The sequence below is a fragment of the Vicia villosa genome, linkage group LG2 (genome assembly GCF_029867415.1).
Source record: "Vicia villosa cultivar HV-30 ecotype Madison, WI linkage group LG2, Vvil1.0, whole genome shotgun sequence".
Taxonomy (NCBI): domain Eukaryota; kingdom Viridiplantae; phylum Streptophyta; class Magnoliopsida; order Fabales; family Fabaceae; genus Vicia; species Vicia villosa.
The window spans coordinates 198123757-198142637 of record NC_081181.1 but is presented as its reverse complement, the minus strand read 5'-3'; the positions used below and the strand labels follow the sequence as shown (position 1 = coordinate 198142637).

General features: G+C 32.4%; 1 protein-coding gene across 1 annotated transcript; it reads right to left on the bottom strand.

Annotated features, from left to right (window-relative positions):
- Positions 1-5003: 5003 nt before the first annotated feature.
- On the bottom strand, positions 5004-6051 carry LOC131653531 (uncharacterized protein At1g08160-like). The gene has a single exon (XM_058923704.1). The coding sequence runs from the start codon at positions 5916-5918 to the stop codon at positions 5217-5219; it is 702 nt and encodes a 233-aa protein (XP_058779687.1). The 5' UTR covers positions 5919-6051; the 3' UTR covers positions 5004-5216.
- Between the last annotated feature and the right edge of the window lie 12830 nt (positions 6052-18881).

Below are 18881 nucleotides of genomic sequence, written 5' to 3'. Positions count from 1 at the left end.
ACCAATCCAAATAAAAATCACAAATTCATTTAAGAAAATCGAAAAAACCGCAAAAAATTAAATATTTTTATGTGTTTGGAATTTGGATGTCATTTTGTAAAATCCGCACGTTTGGGTTTGATTTTTCAAAACTGATCCAAACCGCAAGTATATAATTTATACTTATTTATTTTTTATTAATATGACGTGTTATGTTAATTTATTAGTCGATAATAATATTTCTTAGTTTAGTTAAATCTATTTATTTTTATTATTTCATTTGTTTCAACAATAATCGATTATTCTCATTTTGTAATATTAATTTTTAATATACTTTATGTTATATATTATATCAAATCTATTATTTATTAACATTTTTATAATCTTAATCAATAATAAAATTTGTAATTTGGATATCCAAATAAACCGCATGAAATGAGATCGAATCAGATTTTTTGAACCGCAAATAAATCGGATAAATTTTTACCTCAAAACCTATCCAAACCAAATCACGAACACCCCACTGTCGATGTAAATATTTGTATCACAATCATTCATAGTTATTATTATATAGATGATAAAAATCAAAATCAAATTTCAATTTAAATCTAACATTCAAAATTAACTGAGTCGGGGTATACCAATTAAATTCTTTTTTAACATATTTTTATCACATCATTTATGTAATATTATGCAATATAATGATGTTTGAATTCAAACCGTAATAAAATCCATAGAAAATTAAATTTTAGAGTGAAGGCCTATTTTAGTCCCTCACAAAAATTACAGAACCCAAATTAGTCCCTCACAAATAAAAGGACCCGATCTAATCCTTTACAAAATTTAACCGGACCATATTAGTCCTTTTATTAATATTTTTTTTCAAACTGGTTTTTTTCATACTTTTAAACCGTCACAGGATTGCCACATTGGTTTTATATTTTATATTTTTCATTTTTTAAATACTAAATTAATTTTTAATTATAATTTCATTTGTAAATAATTCTGAATTAATAATATCAAAAAAGTCAAATGTCTTAAGTCTTTACCACTAATCCAATGTACGACAGATAATTCCTATGATTTTTAGTAATATTAAATAGTTCTGAATTTAAAACAAAAAAGTTAAAAATTGTACCAATGAGGTCTAAAATCCAAGTCCGTTCAAGTTGAATAATAGTCACTTTACAACCAGACAAATTAATTTCTATCGTTAATATTCTTAATAATGAATACTTAAGTTAATAATTTAGAACAAACATTTATTTATTTCAAATAACAAACAAATAAATATTTACTAATTTTAATTTAATTTCTATTAATCTAATTGATCACTATTAAACTAATGAGTTGAATTACTATTAAATTAATTAATTATTATTTATCTTGAATTAGTTTGAAATAAGTAAATATTTATTTGTGTGTTATTTAATTTCAATTACATATAATTTAATTTATTTCTAATCGATTAAATATATTGAGGATTTACATTTATAAATTTTATTTTTAAATTGATGTATTATTTGAAATTAGTAAATATTCATTTGTGTGTTATTTAAAATAAGTAAATATTTGTTCTAAATTATTAAGTTAAGAATATTAACAATAGAAATTGATTTGTCTAATTGTAAAGTGATTATCATTTATCGGACTAAGGTTTGAGACCTCATTTGTACAAATTTTGTAATTTTTGTTTTAAATTTAGAATTATTTAATTTTTTTTAAAAATTTGGGAATTATTTGACATGAATACATATTGGCTTAGTGGTAAAGACTTAAGATATTGTTTAAAAGTTTTGGATTAAATTCCTTATAAGAAACAATTTTGAATTTTTTGATATTATTAAATTAGAATTGTTTAAAAATGAAATTATAATTAAAAATCAATTTAATATTAAAAAAATAAAAAATAAAAAATATAAAACCAATGTGGCACTCCTGTCACGGTTTAAAAGTATGAAAAAATCGGTTTGAAAAAAATATTAACAAAAGGACTAATATGACCCGGTTAAATTTTGTAAGGGATTAAATCGGGTCCTTTTATTTGTGAGGGACTAATTTGGGTTCTGTAATTTTTGTGAGGGACTAAAATGGGTCTTCACTCTAAATTTTATTGAATATTCTATCACTCAGGTTTAGTATTAGACTACTATTTCAAAATCAAATCAATAATTATGTCAACTAACTGCAGATTGATTCGATTAATTGTGATTTAGATCAATTAAGTGAATAACAATTGACTAACTGTGATTTACAGCGGATCAGTTGTTGAACTGATTGAAAAACAGTAGTTTGATTAGAAAATTTAAAATAAAAAAAAAAATTGGATAGTTAAGCAACAATTCAGTTAGGTTTGTGTCGTTCAACTTGATACTCTTACCTTTTTTTTAAGGTATTATTTGTCAGAACTAATTTTGTCTCATTAATATACTTTAATGAACACAATTAATATACTTTAATGAACACACATGTCTTCGAACGTTGGGTTGAATAGAAAAATAGTAATGAGTAAGGGGCATGGAGTACCACACAAAAGACAGATACACCTCTATTAACTTTTGATTTTTCATAATAGTTGATATGTTATAGTGAGATTTTGGACCAAGTCTGTTTTTCACAAACGTCTAAACTTCCAAGAAATGGTAGACTAGTCTTCAAGGTATTCAATAGTTGCATGCACACACGAGCATTGCCAAGCAAAAACTCAGTGGAATCTTAAAAACAACTCTTAAAAAATGAAAGAAAAATTCATCTATTGACAGGTCTAACATTATCCATCGATTATTTGCAAAATAGCAGAGCAGCAGATGCGTGATTCCTAACTAACAAACAAATAACTCATACACTTCTTTTCTGAGATCAAGAAAATAAACTGTACAGAGGTGGATGAAAAAGTTTCAAGCATATCTCAGTAATGTAAAAACACTTTCAAGATGTGCTATCATAAAAATGTTGTATCTCAGTAATGTAAAAAAACCTTCAATGTGTTATCATAAAACTGTTGTATCTATCAGACAATTCAGACAAAATGCAATCTAGTAGGTTAATGAACAAAAGTACTAATATACTAACAAAGACCAACACAGATCAAAAACAGAGTCAACAGGACAATCCATCTCTTATATCCCTTGCCAAAGTTCATTTCAAGACTTCAGAAAATGGCAAAGTTCAGTGAACATGTCAAACTCAAAGTTCTTAGTGTGTTTGGTAACTCATTCGGACAATGTTTCTCATTCGGACAAAAGGAAATTTGGGATGATAGGGAAAACTCCTATAAACCAGCTATTAGTGTGTTTGGTAACTCATTCGGACAATGTTTCTCGCGTCTTAAGGCAAAGGAAATGTGAAAATATAGAAGCTCCAATTTGGAGCTTTGATCAAACTTACGAATGCTAGGTTCTTGGACACGGAAACAAACACATGCTATATTCTTTTCTAAGGTACAAGCAAAAGGAAAAAACACAGAATAAATCAACAAAAGGAAAAACTCCTATAAATCAACAAAAGAAGGCCATCATTAGGGATAACAGAAAAAAACTCCTGTAAACCAATATATTATTTTCTAAGATGCACTATAAAGAACAAACACAGAATAAACCAACTATAAATCAACAAAAGGAAAAACTCCTATAAATCAACAAAAGGCCTTCATTTGGGATGTGATAGGAGAGACTCTTAAAAACCAACTATATTCTTTTCTAAGGTGCAGTAAAAGAAAAAGAAAAAAAAGGAACTATCAACTATAAAATTAACAGAAGGAAAAAACTCTTATAAATCAACAAAAGGTCTTCATTTGGGATGACAGGAAAAACCTCTATAAACCAACGATATTCTTTTCATGCAGTGTGGCGGAAAAAGAAGGGGAAAAAAATAAAAATCTATATTTTGTTTCTTTTTGTTAGAATTTACTCCAAACAAAAAATGCTTTTGCGATAATTTTATTAACCTTCTCCTATGAAAGAACGCTAAAAAAACAGCAAAAGCTAGAAACGAACAAGTCTCCTTTGCCATGATATTCTAGCAATAAGCCAGTAAACTCAAAAAAGTAGCCACTAAACCATGGAAGAGTCGTGCTAAGAATACTCCACTAACACTTTAATTTCTACACTCACCATCGTAATAGCTAAATGTCAAATGGATCATTCCATTTCAAAAATGAGTCTAATGTAAAAAGGCGGAACCCACATAATTTTACCCAATGATAGAACAAGAGTTAGGATAAAAAAAGAGTGTTTCAAGCAACACCTCAAACAAAGAATACTAGAAGACATTCATATCTTCAATTCAACACAATAGCAGAGAGTAAGAAATTAATAAAAATGCAAAGCTTGTTGTGAATAGAATCCACAGTTTATGCATTAAAATAGCAGGGCACAAATAATGATACCAAAAGCAATGATTGGTTGGTCATAATCTCTAGACTCAAACTTTCACCTATAGGCCAACCCTTTGGGGTTAAAAAACCAAAGAATACTAGATGACATTCATGTTTTCAGCATAATAACAGAGTAAGAAATTAATAAAAATGTAATGCTTGTTGTGAAAAGAGTCCACAGTTTATGTATTGAAATAGCAGAGCCTATATCATCATCAGGGTTTTAAAAAACGGTCCGCGACCGCGAAAACGGCTGGGACAAAACGGTTTGACAGATGTCGATACCGTTATCAACGTTTTCTATATCGAAGAACAAATTGTGGCTAATTCACACCGCAACGGCCACAATTAGTGCCGTGATACTTGTACCGACCGAAATCGCGAAAACCTATACGCAACCCTTTTTAAAACTGTGATCATCATGTTTAAACACTAGTAGTAGTAAGTACTAACATAATTCAATTAAAAATTTACACAAAACAAACAATGATAACGAAACCAATGATTGCTCTGTCATGATCTAAATAAACCCAAAACAATGTTGAATTATTAGCATTACACTCACCAAAATAGACTAGTCCTTTGGTCAATGAAAGATAAACTAATACTTTCTCTTAAATTGCCATATACACTCAAAAGTCAAGCAGAATAACAAGAAGCAAATAAAATAACATGGGAGAATTATATACAGTCAAAGACTAATCAACAATCCTCAATTTCGTATATAAACCATAATCCATAGTCATAAACCCCTAAAAACATTTATCACTGAATCCAATTTTCAAACCTAGGGTTTCAAAAAAAGAACCCGTATACAAATTAGGGTAAACCGTAAATCCTAAACCCTAAACCTGAAATCAAGTTAAGTCCACACCTGACATTCACCGGGCAAACCAACCAATTCACCGGAAGTCGAATTCGACAAAATCCCAACCACAACTTTCCGGCATACAATCTTAAGAATCCTCGTCCTAAACCTCCACGATCCAGACCGAAACGAAGTGGAAGCCAAAATCTGCACATCAAACGGAACCGAACCGCGAGTTCTATCACCGTTAAGATCCTTAACCGCACCCGATTCAAAGTAAGCATTAGCAGCAGAGAAAGTAACGTTAAGCGGCGTTTCAGATTTCGTATCCTGCTTAAACGGCGCAAGCTCCGATTCAGCGATGTAGTTGGAATGGTAAAAGATGGATGAACGGAGAGCGTTATAAGTGACGGACATTTTTCTGTTACCGTTACGGACGTTAAAAGAGAGACGCCATGTGCCGGAGAGGGATTGGTTGGAGGCGGAGAAGTTGGAGAGGGAGAGAGATGCTAAGGTGAAGTGAGGGAGGGAAGGGCGAAGGACGAGCCATGTGATGACGAGGATGACGGCGAAGATGACGGCGAGGCAGATCATGGTGGCGAAGAAGGCGCGGAAGAAGGAGCGGGAGGCGTAGGGACGGGGAGGTGGTGGTGGTTGGTAGTATGGTGGTGGTGCGGCGTAGGGGTATTGGGCAGCGTTAGGGTGGTTGTACGGTGGGGCTGGGTAGCCGGTGGCGGGTCTGGAAGGGTCTTGCATCGGTGAATTGAGAATGAATGAAAGAAAAGAAAGAGAAAAAATGTAGTGTTTACTGTTTAGTAAAGAGTGTGTGTGAGGGAAAAGATGAGAAGAGAATGGAAGAAGATTGTAACGTATTAGTGAATTTCGGAATTTTCAGATTCGGAATTTCATGTAACACTTCTTTGGTACCAATGTACCATATTCATTTTTTTTATAAAAATGGAAATTTTGATTTAAAAATAGTAATAATTGATAGACATTTGAATTTAGAGTATTTATTTATTTTAAAAGATGAAATTATGCCTAAAGGACTACCTAATCTATAAATAATAATTTCTATTTTCATAATTATAAGGTTGGATGCATCATTTTCATAATTAAAGTTAATTGATAAAAAAAATTTTGACAAATTTGAAAATAGTTTCTGTTTTTTTGCTAACCTTAATTATAATAGACGGATCAATATCAAATAAAAAGGAAAGTTAAAATTAAATAGTAATTACTTTGACAAATCAATTTTTGTATTTAGAGATATTTTTATTAATTTTTTCCTAAGAAAATAGTACAAACATAATTTAGAATTATGTGTTTAATTTATTTAGTGTAAGTTTCTCTATGCTTTGTGTTGATAATATTTAACTATTTTTGTCTTTTGAGTTTTAAATTTATTATTTTAATTACAAAACATTTAAAGTAGAATTTAAATAAGGAAAGCTAACCTGCGTTTGAAGGAGATAGGTTAAAAAACCTAAAAATAAAAAATTTATATTTAAAAATATAATAAATATATTAACTATTAACTTTTAATTAAAATAATAGATAAATTTTTAAAAAATATAATTTCGCATTACACTTTAATGCATTCACCTCTTGATATATTTAATTTTTTTAAATAAAATTAATTTTGTTTATAGAGTCACGGTGTTCACGATATCATAATTATATTTCATATATAATTCATATGGTGTAATTAGTTAAATAAAAGAATTAATTATTTAAATTAATTGTTATAATCAAACTCTATTTTCTTCAAACTTTTTTTAAGAATCATTTTTATTTTAGAAAAATATCTATTTTTTATTTCACAACAAATATGTTTTTCAAAAATAAAAATTATAGTTTACCAGAGTTTGTAGATGCAACATGGTTGATACCATTGATGACACTAGGAAGAAGAATGAGAACTTTCTTGATCATTTAGGCAACGTAACCCTTAGGTCTCATGAGTTTCTTTTTTAACTATTTTTATTGGAATTAGAAGTGATTTTATAACTAATAGGTTAGACATACATTTTTTTTAGATTTTTTTTCTTAGCTTTGAGGTTAGTTTGGTCCCCTTTTTATCACCTTTTTTATTATCAACTTATCACTAATTAAATCAAGGGTCATGCTAACGAGTGTCCCAGGGCCACTCTTTAAGCATTCTAAATAAAAAAAATATTCTTTCAAAAATTCACCATTTCAATTTTCGATGCATTAATTACACATATTTTCAAGAAAAACTTACTTTTTAAAGCTATTAAAGAGTGCCCCTAGGACACTTGTTAGCATTTCCCTTAAATCAATTGACTTAAGAACGTAGTATTTTTTTTCGTAAAATTTAATAAAAAGATTTATTATTATTTGTTGCAACAAGAAAGGAATTGTCGTTTCAATAAAACTAAAGATTGGAGAGTAGCCACAACTTTATCTTGGTAACTCAGCCTAGTCATCATTTAGCCATTTCTTTGCTAAAATGGACAAAGTTGATTTTCTGTACCATACCCTAAAAACTAAACGCGTGAAAAATAATTTTTGGACTACGACCGAATTAAAATATGGCAGTGTTTAATTTTGGTATCTTGTATAGGAACTAAACGCGTCGAATTTATTTCAAAAGTGAGGACCGTGCATGGTGTTTCTAGGATCAATTGAAACAGGATCTAGCCGTAAAAAAACAGATACTTTGGACGCAAAGTGGAGCATAGAATATAGAATATCTATCTATCTACTATCAAGCAATTAAAGTTAAAGTCCACCACACTACCAATTATGCCCTTTTCTTAAAAATAATTTTCAAAGCTAAAAGGTTATTTTTGTCATTTCATAATCAACTCATTTTATTCACCCCACATTCAACCCACTTTTGCCACCTATCTTCCATTCATTCTCTCTCCTTCAAATTTCATCCTCTTATAATATTACTTTTATTCTATCTCACTTCTCTCTCCACATTTATTTTTCATTTCATTTCTATTTACTTTTCTCTCTCTCTTACAATTTTCTCTCCAATATTTTCACTTTCATTTTAATTTTTTCTCTCAAAATTTTAATAAATTGAATTAATATAATTATTAAAAAATTATTTTCAAATGTCAAAATTATTCATAATTTTTAAAAAAAATATTTTTACATGTTAAAATTTATATTTTTCCCACTGATCACTATGAACAAAATACCTATTTTATTTTAATTAAGATTATACTTATTTGAGACACAAAATTCTTATTTTCAAATGTCAAAATTTTTTATTTTTCTCACGGGGCACTATCAATAAAATAACCATTTTATTTTAATTAATAATTATCTTTATTTGAGATATGAAATTCTTATTTTCAAATATTCAAATTAAATTTAAATTATTATTATTATTCATTTTATAATTACATAACTCATTTCAAATTTACATGTATATTTAAATCTAATCTATATCGTATTAAATAAATTTGTAACGGGATACGATTAGTTAAATTCACGCAAATTTGTTTTTGATAAAAATTGCTTTCAATATGCATTTGAATACAAATCTACTATCAAGCAATCTACTATCAAGCAATTAAAGTTAAAGTCCACCACACTACCAATTATGCCCTTTTCTTAAAAATAATTTTCAAAGCTAAAAGGTTATTTTTGTCATTTCATAATCAACTCATTTTATTCACCCCACATTCAACCCACTTTTGCCACCTATCTTCCATTCATTCTCTCTCCTTCAAATTTCATCCTCTTATAATATTACTTTTATTCTATCTCACTTCTCTCTCCACATTTATTTTTCATTTCATTTCTATTTACTTTTCTCTCTCTTACAATTTTCTCTCCAATATTTTCACTTTCATTTTAATTTTTTCTCTCAAAATTTTAATAAATTGAATTAATATAATTATTTAAAAAATTATTTTCAAATGTCAAAATTATTTATAATTTTTAAAAAAAATATTTTTACATGTTAAAATTTATATTTTTCCCACGGATCAATATGAACAAAATACCTATTTTATTTTAATTAAGATTATACTTATTTGAGACACAAAATTCTTATTTTCAAATGTCAAAATTTGGAAATCTTGTTGTTTCACCGTTTCTTCTTTCAAAGCAATATTTGGAAAACGAGTATCTAGCTAATATGGTTTTATGTGTTGTATAAGTATTATTAGTTTTGATGATGACAAAAGAAATTAAAACAATATCATAAACATCAACAAACAAACAAAGAAAATCACATCTTCGCATAATGGTGTTGGAACATCAATTTAAGGATAATATTTTTTATTCTCAATTGATCGACAATATGTCTCGGTTCGGGTTGAACTATATTTTTCATGAGGCCAAACGAGGTGAAACGCTAGGTTCCGATAGCACAAAGTGTGGTTGCACTATTTTTAAAACACATGGTCTCTCGTGTGCTTGCGTTATAGCTAAAAAGATGAAACTAGGTGAGCCAATAAGAATAGGTGAAGTCTGCCCTCATTGGAAAAGGCTTAGTTTTGATGATGATGGTTGCATGGATGGAAGTAAATTGAATATATCTATTTTGATCGAATCGGAAGCGATACAAGAGAGATTTTCGAAGGGCGATGACAACATGAAACTCCACATCAAAGAACAATTGAAAAGATTGGATATTCTGAAACAACCGACATGAAACCACTTTTTCAACCAGTAAACACAAAGGGTGCTCCAAAGAAAATGAAGCCTACACCAAATGACCACTAGACTACACAATCTCCTTCTTGTTATGAGCACGTTGATAAACTTTTTCCAGACTCACAGACTCCTAAATCTCAAAAAAGTGTCATGAAAGGATCCCGCATAAGCAAACCTCCTTCGACCCCAATTCCATCGATCATTCTTTGACGAGAAGCCGGGTTTTATGCACATATACATCGAACGAATCGTCAATGTTTAGGGGGACGGTAATTGCGGTTACCAGGCCGTTTCGGCTTTGCTTGGTAATGTAACACCCGGAAATTTATTTAATTATTTAAATAAATTATTCAAGGATTTAATATGGAAATTCAATCAAAGTTGTGATTTATCGGTATTATCCTAAGAGAATTAATTGGCTTATTTCTGTGAAGTATTATTTAATTGGTGGATTGACGAAGTTGTCGAAAAATAATATTGGAATAATATGTTGCTTAGACGGTTAAATTGATAGTCGATTATTTAGTTGATTTAATCGGAGAAATAGTATTAGAAATAATATTATTATTTTGGACATTATTTAATTAATTCGGTTGGACTTAATAGTGGTGTGATAACTAGCAAATTTGGAGGTGTGTTTAGTAGGCCCATTAAGAAATAATAGTAACGATATTATTATTAGATTTATTGGATTAAAAGGAGAATATATGGAATTAGGTTTATGTGAAAATAAGGTTTTTTGCTTTTGGGAGAATAGATCATGAAACGAAGTTGCCGACAAAGAGGAACGAGGTTTTGGCAGAGGAAGAATTGATCGTTGATTTCGGGGAAAAGGCAAAGGCTTGCATTCGATCGGATATTAGAGACAATCTCCATATACAAGGTAAGGGTGGGGTTCGAATCTTATAATCGGGAATACGATAATTTTTATATGGGATTTAGAGTTGTATGAATTTGCTGTCAATTCTGTGTTTTGTGATGAAAATTGTGATTCCGTGAGTATCTGATGATGTATCGGTCAGTTGGAATTTTGTTATTCTGTTGTTGCTGTTGCTATGCGAATCAGTCGAATTAAATTTATGCTTCACTGTGTTGAAATACAAGTAATAGAAGTTCTGGGTTAGAAGAAAATTTTAAGAACCCGAAACAAGAACAGTACGGGAGACGGGGGCCACCAATGGGAGGTAGGCACCCCTTAGCATTGGAGACGGACGTCTCCTTGGAGGTGGGGAGTTGAGACGGGCGTCTAAAGCCCATGGGAGAAAGGGGACGGGCGTCTCCCTTTAGGGAGGGTCCCACAAGTGTGCTTTTGTATGTTGGTCACGTGTTGGAGCGGTTTTGGGTAATGATATTATGAAAATGGATCAATGAACAATCATGTTAATAATCAGTAGAAGATAGATTATCATAACTGGAAAAATAAGTGCAACCAGAATCAAGTTTAACAGTAAATAGCATATTGTTATGTTAAGAACCAACATTGGTAATAATGAATTTGGATTGGATCAAATGTATTGTCCTATTAATAATCTGTAGAAGGGAAGTTAGCAGAAAGTAGAAAATAGTTGTAATCAGGATTCAAGCTAGCAGAAACAAAAATTGATAGCAGGTCAGCATAAGCCTATCAGATGCTTATTTGGTGTAGCAAGTTTAGCATAGTAGTGATGAAGTTGAATCGGTAGTAATTAATTAACAGAGAGTCTTAATTAATTAGCAGAAGACTAAGATGAATATCAGTAGTAGTAGAAGGTTGAAAACAGTCCCAAATTAGCCGAATAGCTAAAATAGGTGGTATAATTAGTTGTTCGGAATTTAATAAAAATCTACGGGGTAACTAAGATAAATTAGTAGGTAGTTGTGACGTGGTTATTTCGTTGAAATTGTACTGAATACGTGGAATTGCAGGTACCGTTGTGAATACGTTGGTTTTATCCCAAATTTGGACAGGTTTGGTAGTAGGCTTAAATAGCCAAAGTTGAAAGTTGTTTAAGTTGCGGTTTAAGTTGTTGTTTCTGTTGTTGTTGTTGTTGTTGTTCTGATTGTGTTCTGATATTGTTGATTGGATGTCGTTCATATTGTCGCATAACATTGCATTGATTAAGTTGGCCTTGATGGCATTGATTAAGTTGGCCTTGATGGCACCCTGTTCAAGTTGTTAAAATGCCTCGATAACCTGGCATCTGTTTAAGTTGGGAGTTCTACTCTAATGGATCCACATCCATGTGCATAGTTGTGTCGCATTTCGAGTCGTTGTGAAGTTAATGTTGTTATGAGTTGCTGTTGATATAAGTTGTGTTGTGAAATAGTTAATATAATTATTGTGATAATTGTTGTTGCTGATGGTTGTTATAATTGTTGTTACTAGTTATTGCTATAGTATTATTATAACTGTTGTTTGAAAGTAGTGATGATTATATGATTCCTCTCTAATATACTAATTGTCATACTTTGTTTTTATTTTTCGATATCTCACCCCTTCTGCTGATGTTTCCCCTACCATGGGAAACATATAGATACTCAAGATAGTTGTGGAAGTTCGAAGTAACTATATGAAGTCTTTAGTAGCTGTTAGTCGAGTTGGTGTCTTGCTCTGATACGTAGCACTCGGGATAGGATCATGATTGTATTTGTTGTTTTGTTGCTGTGTTATTATTATAGCTGTTGAAATCCAAGTTGAATAATAAGAAGTAATTACTGTTGTTTTAAGTTGTTTTTAGTTGGATAAAAGTTGATGAATAATTATAATTTGAAGTTTTATCTAGTGGAATAAAATTGTGTATGAATTATAATTTTAAAGTCTGTAGATGCCGAATGCTATGTATCAAAGTTAAAAGAAATACAAGTTGTTTGTGGTTTAAAGTTGAAAATGTAATGCCTCATGTTTGATGTTAAAAATTTTCTGCGCTCTGATTTTATTATAATTATCGGATAGAAAATGGGGTGTTACAGGTAAGGGAAAGGATAGTCATGCACTTGTCCGTCATCAACTTATCCAAGAGTTGAATACGCATAAAGAATCATACACGCGGTTGTATGGAGAGAAAGATAAATTTGAAGCAGTTTATGAATCTCTTGTTTCTTGCTTCAGTGGTAACGCATTGGTGTCAAAACGGATGAGATTCTCGGAAATGGGCATCTTATTAAATATACATATGACAGGGTGTGCATTTACTTGAAGCGATACAGGTTTTCGGAAACCTTTTTTACCTCTCCGTACTGCATCATCTAAAAATCCAAATGATCGCATCATGTGTATTGGATGGCTTGCAAAATCAAGTCATTTTGTACAAGTTTACTTGAAACCGGGATGCCCCATATCACCCACATCACCAGAATGGGCGACTCATTCTACCGCAAATGCCGAGACTTGGCTAGATCGTTTTGTTGAAAGGATGCACAAATTCGAAATATTAAACAACGGTGAAAAGGAATCGAATGTGGAAAAGTCCAAGATGGAACCACCAATAGATTTAGCTGACGACACTTGTTTTGATTTGTTTTGAATTTTGGAAGTGTAATATACTCACTTTTTAACATTGCAATATACTCAATGTTTATTCTTTTCTGGTGTAAAAATGTAACAGCAAAAGTTTCGTATATGTATCTACAGAAGGTTCTTAAGTTGCAGTTCTAGGAAATTTTCCGTAGATATACCTCCGGAACCAATATATTTGGGATCTTTCCGTGGATATGTATACGGAAAGAAGTGTGACAGAAAATGGTGGTCCATATTCACTTAGTTTTTAGTATGTCGCAAGTGTCTCCTACTCATACGATAAAACACCAGGTCGACGATATTATTAATGAAATCCACTATCGCTTACCTTACGGAGACAAACAAAAGGTTGTGAAGCTCGAATATCGTTCACCTTCAATTGACAATGAAGGGAATTTGTTTACAGCAACTTTGAGCTCACGAACCAAGAGGATGTTTTGGCGATGTGGCGAACGTATTTCGGTTTCGAAGAGAAAATCCCGCTCGAGTTGGTAGCGACAGTACGAAGAATGGTCAAACAAATCTTAGAGATGTGCAAGCGTCCATCGGGCTATTGAAATGTAATATTTAATTTTCTGTTGAAATCATCAATGTAATGCCGATTTTATTTTATGAATGTTAATTTTATCGTTGCAATGCTGATTTTGTGGTATTTTGTTTTTGAATTTCTTCCGTAAATGTACATACGGACATATTCCATAAATGTAGCTCCGAAATATTTTGAATTTAATAAGTAAAAATAAGGAACATATATCTCCATAAGCAAATACCTATTTTTGAAAGTGTACATGGTGCATAAAATCCTATTTTTTAAGATCCTATTTATTTAGGTCCACTGTGGATATGATTGTATTGTCCCAAGATAGACCCTACTTAAAGATAATTTCTTTATCCACCCCCAAGCTTCTTATAAACCCGTGCGAAATTCCTAAAACGCCCATATATTTCGGAAGTGCGTCTCTGAAGTCATCAAAAAGGGTGATTTCGAAGATGCATCTCCAAAATCATTTTTTTATTTAAAAAAAAGTGTTTTCGGAGATGCATTTCCGAAAGGGTGATTTCAGAGATGCATCTCCAAAAATACATGTGTTTTGCAGTTTAAACAAAACAACCTCCCCCCTTTTTTATTTTACCCTAAAACTCAAAACTTTCAAAAAATCTCCCCATTTCTTGCCATTATCACACAAAGTTGATTCTCTAAATTTGCTCTACAACCTTTAAAGACTACTTCAAAGGCTACATTCAAAGCTTTCAATTTGTAAGTTATCACAACCCTAAATTGTAGGATTGAAATTCATATTAGGGCTGTTAGAAATTAGAAAAATGTTATAGGGTTAAGTTATTATACGTCATTGAGTGTGTTTATATAGGAAAAAAATGTATTTTGAAGCATTTATGGCAAGAAATGGGTTTCTGCTAAAAATGGTGTTCGCAGGTTGTTTCGGAAGTGCACTTCCGAAAACACCTCTCTGACCAGTTTTGAAAATGCACTTCTGAAATGAACTCAAAATTGTTTTTTTATTTTCTTGATTGTTTCGCCTTCTTACCGATTTCAATTTTTTCAGGAAAATATCAGGAAACCCCCGCATGACTTAGACAGGGTAGGGAGACCCAGACCGCATCGGCTCAACGTGAGCGGGCCTCATAGTTAGCATCGACACGAGGATGGGTTCGAGTACTCGTCCAAACGGATAAGGCGCTTGCTGGTTCCTCATCCGGATAAGGCGTCTTCCTATCGTGAGGTGGTACGTGAGGAGGAGGAGATCAGGGAGGAGGTGAGACATCATGAGGATGATATACCTGATGCTGACCCTCGGAGCAGGGAGGATGATACGGAGGAGGGCTACCCGGGAGGGCCTACAGACACTTCCGTGCTGATTTACTATCACGACCACGTCGCTCGACGTGTTTGGGAGGGAGAGGTAGTTTTTTTAATTACACTTTATAGTTTAACTGTTTTCTATTTAGGTTTTTATTTCATTTTCTCTTAACGGTCTAACTAAGTTTCTTTTTTGTTTATGTTTTTTGTTTTGACAGGAACGACCGACCATAAAATCCGTGAACCATGCACGAAAGATATTTTCTCTGTTTAAACCACAGGCTCTGTGGTTTAATGACGTGGTAGCTGGGAGCGGGCTTGGCGGGTTATGCATGATCGGCTATAGTACCATCAGCCACGACATGCAGTGCGCTTTTGTTGAGAGGTGGCACAAGGAGACGTCTTCTTTCCACCTTCCTGTTGGGGAGTTGATGATCACCTTACACGACGTGGCCTGTCTGCTCCACCTGCCGATCAGAGGGAGGCTGTTCGACCATTCCCGGATACAGAGGGTTGAGGCCATTGATTGGATGGTGGACTATCTGGGCATGGACCCAAACATGGAGGATTGCGAGTGCAGAGCGACGAGTGGGGCGCATATCAAGTTCTCCAGCTTGATACAGCTGTATGAGAACCACTTGGTGGCGGTAGCGGAGTCGGAGCAGGAGGGTGACGAGCTTTTTACTGAGTATCACCGTGCTTGCGCTATGCGGTGCTGGTTCATTTTCTTGGTAAACACTACACTCTTTGTGGACAAAAGTGCAACCTACGTTGACATGACGTATCTCCGGTACTTTATCGATTTGACTACAGTGGACCAGTGGAACTAGGGGACGGCTATTCTGGTATACCTATACCAGAAGCGGAATGAAGCCTCAAACTAGAGCACCAGACAGTTGACTGGATCATGCACACTCCTCACGGTACGTTTCTATTTAATTATTTCACATTTAATTATGGTTCATATTTTTTTCAACATATTATATTATCGTATCGTATTATTTCAATATTATTTCACATTTAATATTCAATATTATTGTATCATTATTTCACATTTAATATTTTTTTCAATATTATTTCACATATTATATTATCGTATCATATTTGTGTTTCAGGGCTGGATCATCTCATACTTCCACCGCATCCACGACTTCGCCATTGATCCTGAGTACGATGAGGCCATGCCCAGAGCCGCACGATACGTCCTCTAGAGGGGGAATAACACAGTGGGCCCATATCGTGTGTACCTCGACCGCACTGTGCACGATGACATTCGTTGGACGCCCTTCACTGATTACTGTCATGTCGTCCCATTCGATCGCATCATATTATATTCTGTATGGTTGGCGTGTGGGACCAATACCATGGTTAGGTATCAGCCGGAGCGGTGCATGAGGCAGTTTGCATGTTTGCAGATGATACCGAGATCTCCGTTTGAGGCTGCTCCCAGCACCGTTACCCGAGTGGGCCTCACTGTTATATTTAAGGATTGGGCGCATCATTTGGTGCCTGAGGAGTATCGGCGTATGGTGGCCACCCAGGAGTGGCTCTGTGTGGAGGGGTACGTCACATGGTTCTATCGTGTGTCACATCCTTTGATGACACCCGACGCTCCCGGAGATCCTCCTAGGTCAGCACATGAGGAGATCTTGGAGAACCAGCAGGTCGAGGATGACCATGCCACTGATCTCCTGCCGGTATGCCAGCGGATACAGATGCTTGGACAGGATGCATTGGACAGAGGTATTATTGAGCGGCTGGTGCAGTGGCTTATAGGATGCACTGGACAGAGGTATTTATGTTTTATTACTGACTTTTTTGTATTCAGGTTGTATTATTATTATTATGACACTGAGCACGATCCTGTACAACTATTTTTCGTATTTATAATATTATTATTTTATTCTAATTTACGTGTTTTATCTTGGAGATTCTATTATATTTTGTTGATTAACGTAAAATATTAGATTAACCATTGTTTTGAAAAGAAAAAAAACTCAGAGCATATTTTGGAGATGCATCTCCGAAATAATGGAAAATATGGAAATGGGTGTTTTCGGAGATGCATCTCCAAAAACACCCAAAAAAGGTGTTTTCGAAGATACATCTCCGAATTCAGCGAAAATAGAAGAAAAAATTGACTTAAAAAATGCATCTCTGAAATCAGGAGTATTATGAGATTTCCAACAAGGGTTCTCACTTCGAGGATGGATAAAAAATTGTCTACTTAAAAACATAGTCTCCATTGGAAGCAGTGTTTTAAAAACCGGACTGGTCATCAAACCGGTGAGGGTACTGGGTCATTGGTCGAATCGCATGACTAAATCGGATTAAACCGGATAACTCGGTTGAATAAACCGGTCTCTATTACAATATTATATATTTATTAAATCGGTCGAACCAGATGACTTAGTCTCTAAAAAAATATCACAACACGTACAAAATTTTACAATTTTAAAATATCATAATTTCACATGTTTATTTTTTTATTCAAATTTTAAATATAATCATCACTCACAATAAAATAATACAAAATATAAATTTAAATAAATTTTAAACTAAGTCTAATTGCAAACAGAAAAAAGTTGTTTCAAATAAGGTTTAAATAAAGTTTAATTATATTTTTTATTAAAAAATCATGAAAACGCCGTCGTTTTGTACGAAAAAAAGAATATGCATTTGAACCACCGATTTTTTAAAACCGTCAATTCATCGGTTTTGACCGGTTCTCACCGGTTCAATAGCATATCTGGTGTAACAATTAGACTAGACTGATAACCCCTCCGATTCTTGATCTAACCGGTCTGATCGACTGGTTTAGTCCGATTTTTAAAACACGTTAACTTTCTTCTGAAAACTGTCATATTTTCGAAAAGTAATTTGTGCTTCCAAGAAGCCCACATGGTCGTCCCCCCAAATATCTATAAATTGTCATTTCTGGTTACTATACTAATATGAAAAAAAAAACACATAGTTAAGTTTTTTTTTTGGTTGAGTAACACGGACAAAGTTTCAGTGACTTTGTATTGTTGTGACTTTGTAACTTTAGTATACATTTCATTTTTCCACATCAATATAATATTTATTAATCGGGAAAAGCTAACATGTGCCCCAAAGGCACAAGATAATGAGATATTTATATAAATATTTTTTTGGAACGCGTGCATTCAATATATCGAAATTTTAAATATGATTTTATTGCATTTAATTACATTTAACTTTTTCTAATTATAGTATCATTAACATGTGCCCTAAGCAGTGGCGGATCTAGAAATTTTTGTTGGTGGGGGCAAAAAATAGTGTAAGTATTTTGACTAAGAAAAAATATTACAAATTTTATAATAGTTATAATAAATATAAATTCAAATTATATAAAAATTTATATAAATCATATTTATTTTTTATGGATTTCTTTGTTCTAAAAAAATTTAATGACTTTTTATTATTAATACTATCAAGTATGACACTATAAATATATTCTTGAGTTTTGAAGTCTACTCCGATGAGTTCTCGAAAATGACACTTTATTATACATAAAATTATATAACCGTTCAATCGCTCATCCTTCATATACAAATGCATATTTTATTCTCTTTAAAATTTATGGTTGAAATTTTTTTTATTTTCTAACAAAAATAACTACACATCTAACACTTTTAAATAAAATATCAAATTAAAGACAAACTATTTCTATAAAGTAAAAGAATTTATAATAAAAATTTAAAAAACAACAATTAAAATAGTTAAAGTTAAAAGATAA